This window comes from Bacillus rossius, chromosome 3 (genome assembly GCF_032445375.1).
Source record: "Bacillus rossius redtenbacheri isolate Brsri chromosome 3, Brsri_v3, whole genome shotgun sequence".
Classification (NCBI taxonomy): Eukaryota; Metazoa; Arthropoda; class Insecta; order Phasmatodea; family Bacillidae; genus Bacillus; species Bacillus rossius.
Genome location: NC_086332.1, coordinates 54,437,257 through 54,454,059, shown reverse-complemented (window position 1 = coordinate 54,454,059; position 16,803 = coordinate 54,437,257). Strand labels below are relative to the sequence as shown.

The following is a 16,803-nucleotide window of genomic DNA, read 5'->3' as shown; positions in this document are numbered from 1 at the left end:
CGGAACCCTACCCTAGCTTCGTCCTTTGGAATGAACGGTTTCTAGGAATTAAGGGTTTCAAAGTTCTCACTGGAAAACTCCATACCATGGCTTTCGCAGAAGGGGTAGGGGAAAATAACTACGGAACTCAAAGGTAGGAATATAAAGCATGTCAAAGTGTCTGTCGTCGTTGTAAATAATAATCTGATATATATGTTGTGTACACCATTAACTTTAAAATCACGAAGTGGGCCCCCCCAAGGAGGGGCCCATTAATTCCAGGGGGGCCCGGGCCCCCCTGGCCCCCCCGGGATCTACGCCCATGGTTGAAGTGATTACAAAAATTTTCTAATTAGCTGAAATTAATGTACCAGATAGAAAGATTTACAATATCATGAGAAATTTTAAGAGTAATGTTTGTTTAAATTTGATAGTTATTTTAAAATAACAACATGTTAGAGAAGTACTTATCTTAAATAATCATATTTGTTATTATTTCATTGAAATTTTCCCAAATTCAGTAGCTGTTGGGATCCATTTGATATTGGTGAATTGAAATGTCATTTACAGCCTTAGTTGGGAAATGATTAAGTAAATAGCTTGGCGAGGAAATATTTTTGACAAACCTGGGTGCGTAGGTTGGAAAAGTGTAAGCTAGATTTAAAACATAAAGTAAACTACATGTGGTTAGACAGTAAACTTCTACCTGTGAAAATTTATCGCTGATAAAGCTTTGTATCTCATTGTTTTAAGTACAGTATTCCATGTAAGACTGAAGGTACACAGGGAATAATATTAGGTCGAAACAAATAAATATATGTACAAATATAGAAATACTTGCTGTAACAACATTATTTTTGGCCGAGCCAAATTCAATACCTTACAAAATTGTTTTGATCACCTAACAAAAGATCAAGTTTTGCTGCAAAAGCCTTTTTGTTGGGGCAATAAAATCTTTTCTACACAAAAGAGAAATCTTGAATTAATTTTTGGTTTTTATTTTTCCTTATACACAGAAATTTATCGTTAAGGTAAACAGATCTAGGTAAATGGTGAAATAACTGTCTTAACTTACCGTTTAGCGAACGGTCCTAATGCACCGCAAAATCTGTGGATGTTTAATTTAATACATGAGCTTACAACGACTGTTCCTCGTCCTATAATCATTAATTTAACTTTAGCCATTTCCAAGCTTATTCCTAATTTTGTGATTCTTTTTTTTAAGTTTCGTTACGAATTTTGTTTTCTGAAAATCTATGATATTTCTTTGAAGAATCCTCGCTTTTTTCTTCACGACACCTCAACAGGATTTACGTTAGTTATGGTATTTCTGAACCAAGAAAAAACTCCCCGAAAATTAATTCAGCACGCCACCGCGTCACAGCCGAACCAAGTTCTTTATCTGGAGAACAACATCTTAGTCCAGGACATAATTTGAGTGTACGTAAAGGCTGTTGAATAAGGTGTTGGAGAGGGGGGTTGAAGAACGGGAAGGGGAAATAAGGATTTAATTACGGGACATCAATTGCGGGCCCCAGCAAGAAGAGGCGGCGGTCACTAGCTACTAATTAGACAGATAATTGGCTGGAGTGTTCCCTGGGAACCGACGGCGAGGGGGGGATGTGGGCGAAGGAAGGAGGGAGGTTGGCGTGCGGCACGTGAGCAGATAGGGAACTTATCCAATCTATTGATTGGCCCGGCGGGGTTCGGGGACGTAGCTGGGGCGAAGGCCTGGGGAAGGGACCCGGGGCAACTGTAATGGCCCGACGGGGGGCTTGCCCTACTCCCAGGGGACCGCAAAGCAAGCACCTGATGTCGCACAACGCCGGAAGGTAAACAGCGTCCACCTCACTGACCAACATTTCCAAACAAAACTCATCCCTCTCCGCCCACTATCCTTCCTCCATTATGCAAACTGATGCTCGGCACGAAAGGCACCTACGTGAAAAAAAAAATGTCATGTTACTAATGTCACCACGCAATAACAGAGAGCAAACAACTGTGGTGTCATAAGTCAAGGTGACACAGGGTTTAGACGTAGATATCGCATTTCAGAGGACCCGTGTTCAAAAACTCTGTAAACTTAAAGTATTTTTAAGCTAGATTTGTTGTAATTTTATTGGCAATATTATATAAAACCTAAAATATGGTTAGGAATAGAACTACGGTTCTCATAAAAAATGTAAACTAAAAATGGTGTTTAGCATAATCGTATTTTGAAAACAAAATCAATTACATATGTTTTTACAGAATAAATCAACAAAAAGTAAAAATATTAAAAAAAAACATTTAAAATTATTATAATTTTTCATCAATTATTTGGGGGTTGTTCATAAATGACAGAAGTGATATGACTTATAAGTTGCTGTCGCGATTTTCCAAAAAGATTAAGCTACAAAATATTAATTGCCATATTATAAGTATAAAGTGATAATCGTTCAAATCATAATAAATATTAAAAACAGAATACAATCATTCAAAATAAATAATATTTTATACGATATTTGCGATATATTGCAGGATTGGTCATTGAAGGCAAAATTATATTTCTCGTGCTTGAAAACCAATTTTCACAAAATGTAGAAAATTTACGTATACGCTTACAGAAGTGGGAAATTATCCATTACATGGTTAATTCAAAAAATTCGTGGCTAATTCAAAGGTAACTAAGGTAAAATATAATTTAAAATGAGTAAGAATTCTGTGTAATTATTTTGTAATATTATTTATTTTCCATTTATGAGAAAGAAACATTGTTCTTGTGGACAGAAAATTGTTCAAGGCCTAAATAATCTTTGACGAAACACTTATGTATAAAAATTTGCTTTAATCTTAACCATAATAAAGTTTAAAATTACTACTGACGTGAAGGAGAAAGCGAGAGTGCCACACGATCTCATGAAGCCTCACACGCAGCTAACACACCCGCTCAAACCTAACGAGGCAGTCTCGTACCGCACGTGTTTTCAATAAGTTCTAGGTTCAAATGAAAGGCAGTTTTTCAAACGAGAGAGAGAGAGAGAAGAGAGGAGAGGAGAGGACGGCGGGCACAGCCGCAATAACAAAGGGCGGAGACCGTGCCGGCGGTGTATATTTCACCCTTGGAGGGTAGTATGAGGGGAGGGGGGAGGAGGGGAAGGGTAGAGGGAGGTTGTCGGCGCCGGGCACGGAAATGAAGACTTGGAGCTCCCTAACGGGTTTCGTCACGTTCCTCGCCGCGCCCATCACTCTTGGCGACCGTCAGGTCGCCCGGCTCGCGTCGGGGCGGGTATTGCGCCTGCGAGCCCGCCGCCCGCAGTACGTCGGCACGCTGCGGCCCCCCGACACGTCTTCACTCTTCACTCCCTCGGGCTGGAGCCTTCAAGATGGCCGCCAACCTCCAGCTGTGAATGCGCCATTTACAAACCACTCAACATTTATTAAAACTGTACGATCACCATTAGCATTTCGGAACAATTGCACTTGTCTGTACAAGTTTCGTTCCATGGTTAACTACATAACGCGTAATTTTTTTCCCCAGTAAATAAAAAGAAATGTTCACGTATGAAAAGTTCCACACACAGTATTTTAATTTGTTTGAGAAAATGCAGGGAGCCTGTGTCTAATATTCCACCATAACTTGATAGGGTCACCGCTTATAGTCCCATACATGTGTGCTACCGGCGCGAAGACTGCATGCACTCCAATTCAATGCTTCACGCATAGAGAGGCAAAGATATACGTGTCTTACGAGTACAAGTGCCGTCCCTAACACCCAGTAGTAGTTAGGGCAAATTAAAATAAATATTTGGATCTGGCAGGCCAATTTGTATTCGGTGAAGTATAGTTTTGTTATCAACAGAAAACGCTCTTTTACCGTTTTCCCCTAGTCGGGGCTCTCTAATCCGACCTTACTCGGTTCAACACATTCTATACTCCGGCAACGATCCAGATGCTCGCAGAACTCATAAATTTTTGTTGATCCGTAAAATTTGTTGTAAGATGATATCTGAATCACTAACTCAACATGGTATCGGGGACATTTTAAACAGTAACGCTCATTAGACTGCAACAGTGAATTCGTATATTGTTACTGGCGGTCGCCTTCGAGAAACGATGTTGCTTCAACTTGCCTTGCACAGACAGGATGCGTTTACTACCGCGCTGAGTGGCTGTGTGTCGTGTGCCAGAAGCTGGATATTTACCTGGAATAAAACCAGCCAACCACTAAAAACACACTGTGCTTTAGCGTTTTAATACACAACTAGTATCAGAATCTTTTCTTACGAAAATACATACCACTACACTGAAACATTTTTTTGTGAATGGATCAGAAATATTCATGTAACGTTACAGATGTTTGTAAACTTTTATATTTACATGAAATAAAAACTGTATCACTACAAAATTGTGGGCTGCGTTGTCCCAGTGCCTCTAATAATCAAATTTATTTGTAAACCGTTCCCTGAATTGCTTTCTAGTATTAACTGCACACATACTAAGTATGATGCAAGAAAATATATTTAAATGGTTGAATATTCGATTCTTTTCGAAGGTTAAAAAATTAATGCTTGAATGAAACATAAATACATACAATATTTGCGTCAATATAAGTAAGAGATACTCAGTATTAAAAGGAAAAACTAATGTAATTATGCAAAACTATACATAGCCATATATTTTACAAAGTTACATTTTTTATTGTAGCGTAACTATCTATTTTTGGCAACTGGCATACAGAGGAATCATTTGTAAAATACGGAAAAACTTTTTTCTGTGAACTTACGTGTGTGAATTTACACTGCCGCAGAACAATTTATTACAGCGTTTTAGAAAAAAATACCATACTGATAACTAATTTTTTTATTGTTATTTACGCAAAAACTGTTTTGACGGAAAAATCAACTTGTCCCAAAACTGCCGGATTAAATATCTTCTACTACTTTAGTTTGTAAAAATACGGGTGGTTATTTGGTGACAATATTGGGATGCACACGTGTGTACACTTCAACGCCACATGTTCAGTCTATCGCGGGATTATGTAACACGCCTTGAAGGGTCGGAAGCAATAAAAATGTGATCGAGCCGTACAGTACTCGCCAGAGATATGTAACATCTAACCTCGGTAACGAGCAAATTATTGTGTTCTCATTTTGCAAATACACTTATAAAACGAAACTATGACATTAAATTTAACGTAGAACTATTTAAAATAAAAGGGAGCGTGATAAATATACGAAAATTTTGGTTGTAACTACATTTATTGAAGAGAATCACACGTAGTTTCATCACCTGCTACTAGAATTCGTTGCTGGAGCAGCTACGTCGACTAATGAATCATTTTATTAGCAGACCGAAATTTTAAATGCGAAAGAAGACTTTGAAAAATACTAATCCCCGGCTTTGACCCCGAATTTTTACAAGGAGTTTTTTTAAAATACTGGCCATCTTGTTAAAATTCATTAAACTGTTAATAATATAAAGTTTCCATTTGGCTTTGTGAACATTCGTTTGAACCATCTGTCACAGATGGCAGCACCGTTGTTACACATTCCCGTTTCATGTACGAAAATACTCCTACCAAATGCCATTCACTGAGGGTTCAAATGTTGTATATCAAAGACACCCGGGAAGACATCCGACCAATCATATGCTACTCCGGAGAGAAGATGCATGTGGCAGCAGCCAATGGACAAATGCCTTCGATTTTAAATCGAACACGTATCGTGGATTCTAGCCAGGTACCAGAAAACAATACGGGTTTTTTCAGGTTTCATAGAGCAGGAAAAAACCACAAGAAACGTATGCCGGTGAAATTACAGAGTTCATTTATAGCAATTGAAATCATAATATTTATCTTGTTTTATTTCAACTTATTTAGCGGTCAAGTAACACTTTCGTGTAAGTGTGGCGGGCCCCTTTTCCCAAGTATGGCGAGCAGAGGATTGGCCACCCCTGGGGTAGATGGTAAATAACTACAGATAATTAACAGCCCTTTAAAAAAAGGATATGCTTCCAACAAACGTAGGTATTATTCATACTTTCTGGTCAATGTTAGTTTAAGTAACTAAGCTGGAATACATCTTCCGAGTGTTGTATTACATTTCAAGCAGGAAGAATCAGGAATAATGTGGTTTATGGAGTGTTGACCCGTTTTAAAAGATTATATTCCGCGCATTTACGGATATCTCTGGATGATTTGTAACCAGTGTTTTTCGTTTCATTACGGGGAAGATTTTTAGCGGCCACCGAAACGCAAATAGTAAATGAAAGTTATCGAGGGTTGAGAAGATATACAGTCAGGTCCTCGGACAATTTAAATGTAGGTCCAGGTACTTTTTGCGAAAAGATTTTCATACCAGATGTGTGTTAAAACATTGTAGCATTGTATGTGTTTCATGGTTGGCTTAGTTTATTTCAGGTACATGTCTACTGTCAGCTCACCAATCATACCCAGTGTGGAAGCAAACGTGACCTGAATGGCCCGGCCAATAGGGCTCTGACCTTTCTTTCAGATGGCCGCCAATTACAAAAAAAAAAATCGATAGTACGAGCATACCTTATTGCAGTCCATAGTACAATCTGATTATTTCGCGAAAAAAAATGATTTTATGTATAAGTAAAATTCGAATTAAATTAGTGAAGCTTCGTGACGTAACCTTTTTTTCATACTAAATTCCCAATTCTAAAACATTTAAAACCACATTTTACAAATTTCTAAACCCACAGATAGAAAATTCTGCAAATAGGTATATTAACTAAAATTATTTTTCCTGTAAAACATGTTTGTAATTTGAATTTTCTTTTTTCAAAAATTCCATTATATTAATATGACTAAGAATAAAAATTTGATAATTTATTAGTTTTTTGCCATTCCTTATTTTGAAGCTATATAGAGAAAATTTCTATTTAAATAATTTATACATTTACACGTTAAGGTCACCTTTAGAATCGAGGATACAAGAAAAATTCTGCCTCATATAAATTGCATTACATTTAGCAGAATGTGTAGGTGACCTTCTGCCACTGTTGTTCTAAACAGTGTTTATAAAAAAAACTTCTGGTGGCTATCAGTGTTCGTGAAGAAACATCGTTTGATGCTGTTAAATTTACGGTAGGGTAAATAAGTACTTTTTTTAGATCTGTTAAAAATAATTAAGATGCGCGAAGCTTAATTCAGTGACAGATTTAGCCGTCGCTTGGGCGGTTGTCGAAGCGAGGCCGAGGCGGTGGATGTGCGAGGTCTGCAGTGCCATCATTCGATGAGAAGGAGGGTGGGGGGGGGGGGGGAAGTAGTGCCAAAGGGGTGAAGGGGAGGAGAGGGTTTGAATTTCATTGCGGTGTGAATTAGCCCGGAGATGACCCTAACCTCCCACGGCGTCTATCGCAGCAGCGGCCTCGGCGAGAAACAGCGCTGGCCACGTTCGTTGTGTGGGGTTTGAGGCGTCTCGGCGTCTCTCTCCTGATGATGGAACCCGGGGCGGAAGTCTTATTGGAAGACCGTGGGGGGGGGGGGGAGGAGCACGAAAGGGTTGCTGAGGATGTATCGGCTTGACCAGATGCCTGGCGGCCGGGCAATAAATTCACCCCAATCCCTGGCCAAGATGGTGGACGGAGGGTTGGGGGGTCGTGTGGGGGGTTATAGGGGTGGTTGTTCCCTTACCACCACGTTTTCTTTTTATTTTCTTTTCCATCTCCTTCTCCTAACCCTTCGCGGACCATGTTCATGCATCTCATCCTTCCTACTTTCTCTCTACACCCAACCCTTTCCACGGCTGCTGAAAAAAAGATTTTTTTTTCCCTCCGCAACACGCATTCTTTCTCCCTCCCCCACCCTCGTCACCTCGAAGAACCGAGGCTTCGGGCTCTGCTTCATATTGGATTTCGCAGTGTTGCGGGGGCTGCGTTTTGATTGGTGCTGCCAAGGGTTTCGTAACTCACGACCGTCTAATATTGGCCATGGTGGGCACAGAGCCTACGAAATAAAAAGAAAATCATGCTGGAACCATCCCGGTTAAAAACCTGCGATAAGACAGACCAGTACACCCGCTGAACAACACTCGACAACTTGTAGCTTTAAACATAAGGTTGTTCTTAGGTCAGGCCATGGATTATTTGGTAAAAATTCAAACTTGGAAACACTGGTCACTAAAACATAAAGAATTTAGATCCTGTTATCTTTACGCCACTCTTCAGCCATAACACTTTGTAGAAATCAATTCTTGCGATTTACCATTAAACTATTCATCTTGCATCACATTTGACGATTAATATAAATTACAATAATATATATCAAATAACAAAAAATTCAATAAGTAAAAAAATTAGAGTGTCTGTAATCTAACTAATTATTAAAAAAATTAAATTGTCTGATTTATAGAATTTGTTTATTAATTTTACAGTGGTATTCATAAACCTGGACACTTATTCTCATTTTTTTTTATCTTGGTTTAACATTTTATCTACACCAAAGTCAGTACAGATAGCCACATTCAACAAACACATTTAAGGGAGTTAAAGTTAAAGACTTTGCTATGTTTAACGGTAAGGTGCAACCCATCCGTTTCCAGACTGATTTTGGGAAACCGTAGAATAATGAAATTATAATGATCGTACAGGAATCAAAACAAAGATTCCCCGAAATGCAAGTTTAGTTTCTTGCTGCTGCAACACTTCGCTTGGTCTATTAAATGTTAATAAAAGAAAATAATACTTTTTCCAAAGATATTTGTAACTCAACAAAATGTTTTAAGCCAAATTCTCAAAATAAATTGGTCAAATATAGGTGTATTAATTTACGTCGTATAGTTTGCATTGAGGCTTAATGTGGCGGACTTCTTAATATTCAAAGTAGGTTCAGGAATACTTGTTTATGACACCTGAGCGATTTTTTTTTATCGCTGAAACCTCAGCACGGAAGGAGAAGGAGGCACTAAGAAAATAGTGAACGGAGTCAATACGACAGAATAGGTTTAAAAAATAGCAATAACCAAACCTAAAGTACCCAACAACAGAATGATCAGTTTACCTACCCCCCCTAACACATTGTTTATAACAGTCCCATGCATTGTATGGAGGGATGCGGGGTAACTACATTTGGACGTAGTTATGCAAAAAGGAACCAACGCACATGAAACATATTCTGAGTATTTTGAAGTTAAAGTTAATTATAAATTGTAATTCTCGTATTGATAACATAATGTGGGTATAATTTTAATGGTCTAGTATAAATACTGATATAATAATAGCAACAACGGTACGATCAACCTAGTACTATTTTAATTTATTTTCAAATAAAATATAGCAAAATTGTGGGTTGGTTCCTTTTTGCATAACTACGTCCATTTCAGATTAGCTGTTGTTAACGTGTGGAGCATGGAGGCGCAGTGGTAACACGGTGGACATACATTTCGGAAGACCCGGGCTTGAACACAGGTCCGACTATCTCCTGATACACGTATTCTGAGGTTCCCCAAAAACACTTCTGACAAAAGTTTATTTAATAATATTGATAGGAACTTAAACATTAATCTCGGTTTAAACAGTTTTTACATTACAACTTTAAATCATCAATATGTCAAAATTCATCTTAATTGAGGAATAGTTATAACAGTCATTTTTCTCGAAATAATCTGAAATTCCAACAGATAACTAGGTATATGGTAATCCTGCGCCAGTGGTTTATTATTTGTAATTGGCGGTCATCTGCAATGGAAACCATTGGCTTATTTGACCGAGCCAATCAGGACGTGTTTGCTTCTGCAGTGAATTAGTGTTACTGGTGTTCTAACAGTAGACATGTACTTGGCAGAAACTCACCCAATCACGAAACACGGATGAAGCTAAAGTGTTTTTAATCTCAGTTGGTCTTGAATTTTTTTCGCAAAACAAAAACACATTCCCATAGGTATATTATACAATTTTGCGGAATGCATGAAGTAAATAGATGCTGGTTTAATAATAAATAATTTCCCCTGTGGATTAGTTGGCGTGTTGTACCGAATTAATTTTTATGAATGACTTCAGCTCTAGTTAAACGGTCATTGGATTTATCTCTTGATTTCTGCCCTTATACAAAGGCAAATTTAAAAAAAAATGTATATTTGTCTAAACATTTTTGGAAATCAAATGGCTTCACCCGGTTACTGTCTCTCCCTCCAAACAAAGGTTATGTCGGATACGCATAATTATAATGTAAGTTGCTCTGATTGTCTGTCAGTTTTCATAACACTTTTAAGGAGTCGCTAATCCCTTTAAAATATAAACTTAAATAGGTTATCATTGTGCTTATAGTCTGGGGAAGAGTGTTTCCACTTGACCCAGTAATTAAATATCAATCACTTATGGCAATAAAACTATGCCATAAAAGTTAATAGGCCTATTATTCCACAATGTATCAGATGCGGACAGCATAACGTGTGTATATATATATAAATATTAATGACAATTACTAATAGATAGAACCATGCATATTCGGCGAAAAAAATCCAAGACTAGTTGAAAGATAAATCACTGTAGCAAAGTCTGTGTTTCTTCATTGGTTGAGTTTCTTTCAGGTATATGTTCATTGTTACAACATCGATCACATTATAATTCAGTGCGGAAGTAAACGCGTTCCTGAGTGGCTCGTACAAATAAGGTAACGAGTTATCTCGCAGACAGCCGCCAACCACAAGGAAGAAACAGGGGGTTGCAGTCTAACAGGCCATCTAATTACTAATAGACCTTGGAACGCCACGGCCAGTCGAGCAAGAGAGAGAGCGCGACTCACCGAAGACGACCATCTTCTTGGTCATGAAGTCCTCGTCGCTGAAGGTGGACACCAGACACTTGTACTCGCCCGTCAGGTCCGTGGTGGGGTTGACGATGTAGAGCGCGCGGTGCTTGGTCACGTGGTTGTCTGACGCCTTGTGGTTGAGGTTGAGGCGGCCCTTGAGGATGCCCAGCTCCTGCGGCCGCTGGCCCGGGATCCACTGGTAGACGGGGAACGGCCCGCTGCCGAAGAACCACTTGACCACCAGGCCCGGCTCGTCGGGCTTGAGCGAGTACTCGCAGTCGAGGATGGCCGGCAGGCCGGAGCCGTTGCGCACCACGGCGGGCACGCGCAGCGCCGTGATCTGGATGCCGGACACCTCGACCACGTCTGCGCACCAAACACCAGCACCTCAAGCCCAAACTGCACCTCAAGCACTAACTGCACAGCTGTCTCATCTCCTGCCAATACAAGGACTAACAACAGTTTACAAGTAATAAAAAAAATATTACTAAATTTTAGCACATATTCGAATTTCATTGAACTTTTTGGTCCATAAAAAATTAAATACTACACATTGTTAAATTTTTCACGCTTTGCAAATTGATTATAAATATGGATTTTGATAAACATAATACTAAAAGCAATATTAAATTTGTATTACATGTCTGATGTCATCTGTTGAGTTTTGCATGAAATTAATAATTTATGATTACCCTTAGATACTGTACTTTTTATGGCAAACAACACCAAATTTAAACTCAAATAATATATCTTTTTTTTTTTTTTGAAAATGACACACTCGCTATTTATAGGGGATGGCGTTTTTCGCCAAATATTTCAAAGCTATTTAGACTTCGACGTGGTATGCCCACGCCAGCTGTAATTGGCTGCATCTGAAAGAGAAGCCGTTGCTTTATTTAAACGGGCCATTGTAGAGGCGTTTGTTTCCACACTGAATGGTTGTGATTCGTGTTCTAACACTAAACATGTACCTGAAAGAAACTCAACCAATAACGAATCACAGAAGATGATACAGTGTTTTAACTGTGGCGCAGTCTAGAAATTTTTTCGAAAAAAATGCATGCCCCTAACTATTCACAATATACCTCAGTCAGTAGCGTCCTGCAAATTTTAGCCTATATTTATTTACGACAGAGTTCCGTAGTAAAGATGACGCGAGGTAAGTATCTGAGTTCACAGGAAGAATAAGATCGGGCGAATGAAAAAGAAAGGATAAGCGGCGAATGGAGACAGTGACAAGTCTTCATATTTCTTCGGCGAAGGGAACTTAGCATTACCTCCGGGACGCGCCGGGTCGCGGCGGGAGGACGGGTTAATGAAATTGCGAGGTGGCGAAGAGGGAGGGTACTGGCTACACGGGTTCTGGAGGCCACGAAAGGGGCGGGCTGCGATGTGTTAAGGGTGCGCCGAGGTGGGCCCGCTAGCCTGTCCGGGAGCCGTCACATGAAATTCTATTAGCAACCACTTCTTCTCCCCTTGCCCCTGCGGAAAAAGGAAGGCGGGCTACCCGCACGTCAACCCTGCTCGGCGAGAAGGTATACGTTCGGTGTGCCAGGCGCGAAGGGATGGTAGACAACGGTAGCTTGTTGCAGAGGGTTGGAGGCGAGAAAGAAAGGGTGGGGCAGACAAGTCCGTCACGTCTGTCGGTCCGGACTCAAACAATCCACCCCCTTCGCCTGCCATTGCGGTGGCCTGGATTTGAGGGTAAAATATTTCTCCCGCGAATTCCGCCACCCCCACCAAACCCCATCCGCCCGTCCGGCACGTGACAGGGCAGGAAGTGGTTGGGTTATCGCGCGGAAACTGAGAGAGAGGGAGGGGGCTGCGAGAAAACTAATGGCTGGAACAGACGGGGGGAAATAAAGTGCCCGACAAACCGAGCATCGCACTGTCGTCTTCCCCATAATCCCATTTTCCAGATCGTCGGTAAATGACACTGCGTCCGTTAATTTAGATTTTCACGTCGTTTATTTCTTCCCCAGCAACATCCCTTGCGCCAGTACGCTGTAAACATCATTATCGTGCTAGTTTTATAACCACAGATTAAGAGTTACGTAGTAGAAAAAAAGAAAGTAAAACATAATTTGTGGGGAATTGACTACAAGCCTATAATTTATTTCAGGCAATAAATTGCATGTAATAGATTTATACACGTAGAACAATGCAGTGTTTTTTTATGAAAACCCCATGTTGGTTTATGCCGAAAGTTTATGATAGGAATACATACAATTTTATCTTATTTATACGCACATCTAAAATATCATACATTTTATTACTATCCCGAATTTTAACCCGGAACCTCATTGCTTGAAGATAATGCCTTAGGAAAATTTACTTTTGATACTTAATAACGTAAAGTAGCCTTTCGCTATTGTTTCAGCTTGTTTTAGATTTATTGTCTATAGATCAACTGACATAATTCAAAACATATATGTACAACTGATACTTATTAAAGAGTTTTTTAAATAAGTCCAGTAAATTTAACATTTAATTAAAACTTTCATTCCATAGTAGCTTTTTCTATCAAAACTTCATGTCATATTAGCTTTTTACTTCAAAAATTTCCCGATTAGTTTTTAACAAGTAAAAATATTTCTGATTACTTGTTATTATTATTATTATATTTTAATTAATTTTTCTTGTAGAAAGGTGACTCTCTAATTAATACTAACAAAAGTTAAATAACCAAAAAAAGTTTTCATTATCTACCTTGATAGCAGAGCGCGTTGCATTATTAAATGAATTCCTTACATAATTCAGCATAACAACAATACAGCTAAATGTATGAATAGAAAAGAAAGCATTCACGCAACCTTGCTGCTCATCATAGGATATTTTGAGTAATTAATTTCGGTTTTGTTTTGTTATCTGTCTGGTAACCTACATTTTTGCCGCAGATTGCGAACCATTTGATAATTATTGTCTTAGCTTTTTTTTACTCTTGGTATCAGAGGATGGGAAAATTCTAATATTTTTTAAAGCTTTAAGATCAATAAACGCTTATAAATTTGTTCCACCTAACTAGACCACAATGTAAAAGACACAAATTTTAAGATAAGAACCAAAGACAAAGCTATACTTAATGAAATTTCAGATTCAGCATTGGTTGTTAGCCAAATAAAATAAGGTATATCTGTCTTTGAGTATTGATACTTGCATAGTCTAACCTACATGTCAATAAACCTACAAAATGTTTCCCTCTCTACTAAACATTTAAAAATAATTAATTACTTCTAGTGAAAATGTAGACAATATCCCACGTTGTTCCAATTATTTGCCTATGTAAAAACACAATTGAAGGCAAGGTGAAGATTTTGACATGATAATAAATGAATAAATAAATAAAAACATGTTTAATAGTCCCATGGACACCAAAGATATTAGAGGTGGTTGGGTGACGAAGAACATTAGCGGCATAAATGGATATTCCGTGATCATCCAGCAGCTTATTGGATTCCAAACTTGCAAAAAATTATTCTTGTTCGATCCCGATAGATAACTGAACCGGATTTAATTCGGTGTATGATAGTGAATTTTGACTCTTATCTACATAGATATTTAATCGACTTGATTTTTTTGTTAATATTTCAACTATATATAGACTGATGGGTTAGTGATTTTGAGAAAGACTTGGTTTACTAATTTTTGGTTACACCTTGTACCAAATAACAAATAAAATATGAAGTACTAACGAAGGTTTAGTGATAACTTAATTACAAACAGTTAATCTGATTTGCATTAACAAATGCAAATAGTTTACATTTGTCCTTGGCTATTATTAAATGTAATCATCTAAACCATCAGGTTTCTCAAAATATATTTTAATTTTTATATAAATATCGGCTGAACAGGACAATATCTTATTATTCTTAACGCCACACATACCTCTAGCTTAAAAAGAGCCATATATTACTTTAAAAGTTCAGTTCTAGGATTCTGAGTATGTTTTGGTTAAATATGTGATAATGCCCACTGAATGCTCAGTCATAAATCATTGCAGCAATGCGTATTAGTAAAACTAGCGAATTTCTCGTAGGTTATATCTATCATATAACCCGCCCGTATTCATAATAAGCACTTGTAAATGTATGTATAAAATTGTAAGAGCTTTAGAATTGTACTAGTTTAATTTTCTTCACGCCAATCAATTTCACTTTTTAATTCATACAATATTTTCTTCTAGAAGAATGTTCTGTAGAATCTCGAACCATTTAAAAAATTTAAACTCGTTTGCATATAGCTGTAATTTTTATTGCTTTGATGCCCGCGAAGTGATTAAATTCGCTGTTCCATGGCTATGTTGAAGATAATACGGCGCAGGTTCACTTTTGTCCGTGTACTGAATCGTTGTATTAAAATATGAATGTGAGGCACAACCTGACGAGTTAATTACAGTGAAAATTCTTCAATACAGCATAGTATGTTTCTGCATATTGTGTAGTCCTGCACCATTCACGCCACAACCATTCAGTTTTTTTGGTTGATTATAAAAGTTTACTTTAGCCACCATCAAATTTAGTTTCAAAACAGGGTTTCTTGTTTTCTAGCGAATAAATATTCACATTTAACATTTACTTAACATTTGGTATTCTCATTGACTTAAATCATATTTATGGACATAAACCATTGATGGGTTTCACTGTATGTACAGAGTAACCACAAAAATGTACAAGAAAGATTAATACAGAAAAAACCCAGAGAAAAGCAAACTAAAGTAATGTGATGTCATATATTAAATGAACAGACAAAAACCGAGAATTCCATGGAAGAAAATTATACGGAAAAAATATCACGGCACAGATGAACACTGAGGGCTGACATTGACGAGACTTTTTCTAACAAGAACTGTAAATATAGTCAAAAAACAATGAACCTAATGATGATGTTTAGTGTCAGCGTTTGGTACATCTGTTTGTTGCTATGGTGTTGGTCTGCTTTTCCTGTTTTTGTTTAAAAATGTCTCGCGTTGTTGTCAGCCCACTGTGTTCGTCTCCGCCGTGATAAATTTTTTCTTACCTATTACCTCCAAGGTTTTATCTGTGCTGTCACTTTATTCATTTAACATTTTTTGTCATTGGTTGATATTGGCTTGTTTTCCTGTGTGTTTATGCTTTCGTCTTTCTTGTTCGATCTTGTAGTTTCTCTACAATATGCAATGAAAACCAGCAAGGGCGTACGTCCGTAAATATTGTTTCAAATAAATCTTCCCCATTGGAATAATCAATGACAGAACGTGTTCTCTCTGGCGTTCAGTAAAGGGCTGCATGGCCGTGTACTCGGATGTGAGTGCCTCGTCCTGCGGGAATGAGGACGACCTCGTGCCTCTGATTGGCCCTCGCAGCGAACAAACACGACCCTCGCTGCCGGAATCAAGACGCCGCGCGCCGGGGGAGAGGAACGGCCCCCCTGGGGGGTTCCGAAAAGCCCGGCTGAATGGGGAATTAACACGGGGGAGGGAACGTTCCTGATGCGGTCCTCGGACGTGACCACGGCCAGCGGCAGATGAGGCCATCTCGAGGAGGCGAACCCGTCCCCGGCTCTTCCGCCGCGCCTCGCGAGGGAACTGCCTTTTACGGCGTCGTATAAACGGCTGGGGAACCAGGAAGCTGGCGCGCCGGCAGTGCCGAGGCTAGCGGCGTCGGGAGATGAGATCGCCGTCCGCCAGCACCCCCTTCCTTTCCCTTCAGCATCCCCTTCCATCCCCGCATGCGCCCCTGCGCCTACACCCAATCCCGAGGCTTCAAACCCTTCCATCCCCACCTTTCCTGCCGTAACACAACCCTCTTTTCTGAATGTTAGACTCTCGATGGAAATTACGGTCTGACTTACGGACATTTTCAACGAAGAATGCGGCCCCAGAATAAACGAGGTGTGTTTCGTGGCTCCAGCTTGTTATGTCTTTGAGAGAATTGCGCTTGATTCTGACTTCCAGCTTCAGATTTCCGTCTTCCGTTGTAAACATGGTAAAGATAAACGTGTAGGTAAAATTTAATGTTACTATGTAAACATCTTTGTTCTCGGTATACGGCATATGGTAGGAGTAATTTCGTGAAAATGGAATGAAAGTC

General features: G+C 39.0%; 1 protein-coding gene across 1 annotated transcript in view; it reads right to left on the bottom strand.

The window, feature by feature from the left end:
• The window catches only part of LOC134530706 (uncharacterized), a 466,998-nt gene that overhangs the window by 218,337 nt on the left and 231,858 nt on the right, over nucleotides 1–16,803 (bottom strand). The window contains exon 2 of the mRNA XM_063365805.1: nucleotides 10,730–11,101. Within this exon, the coding sequence (XP_063221875.1) occupies nucleotides 10,730–11,101 (372 nt within the window). The remainder of the gene's footprint in view (nucleotides 1–10,729; nucleotides 11,102–16,803) is intronic.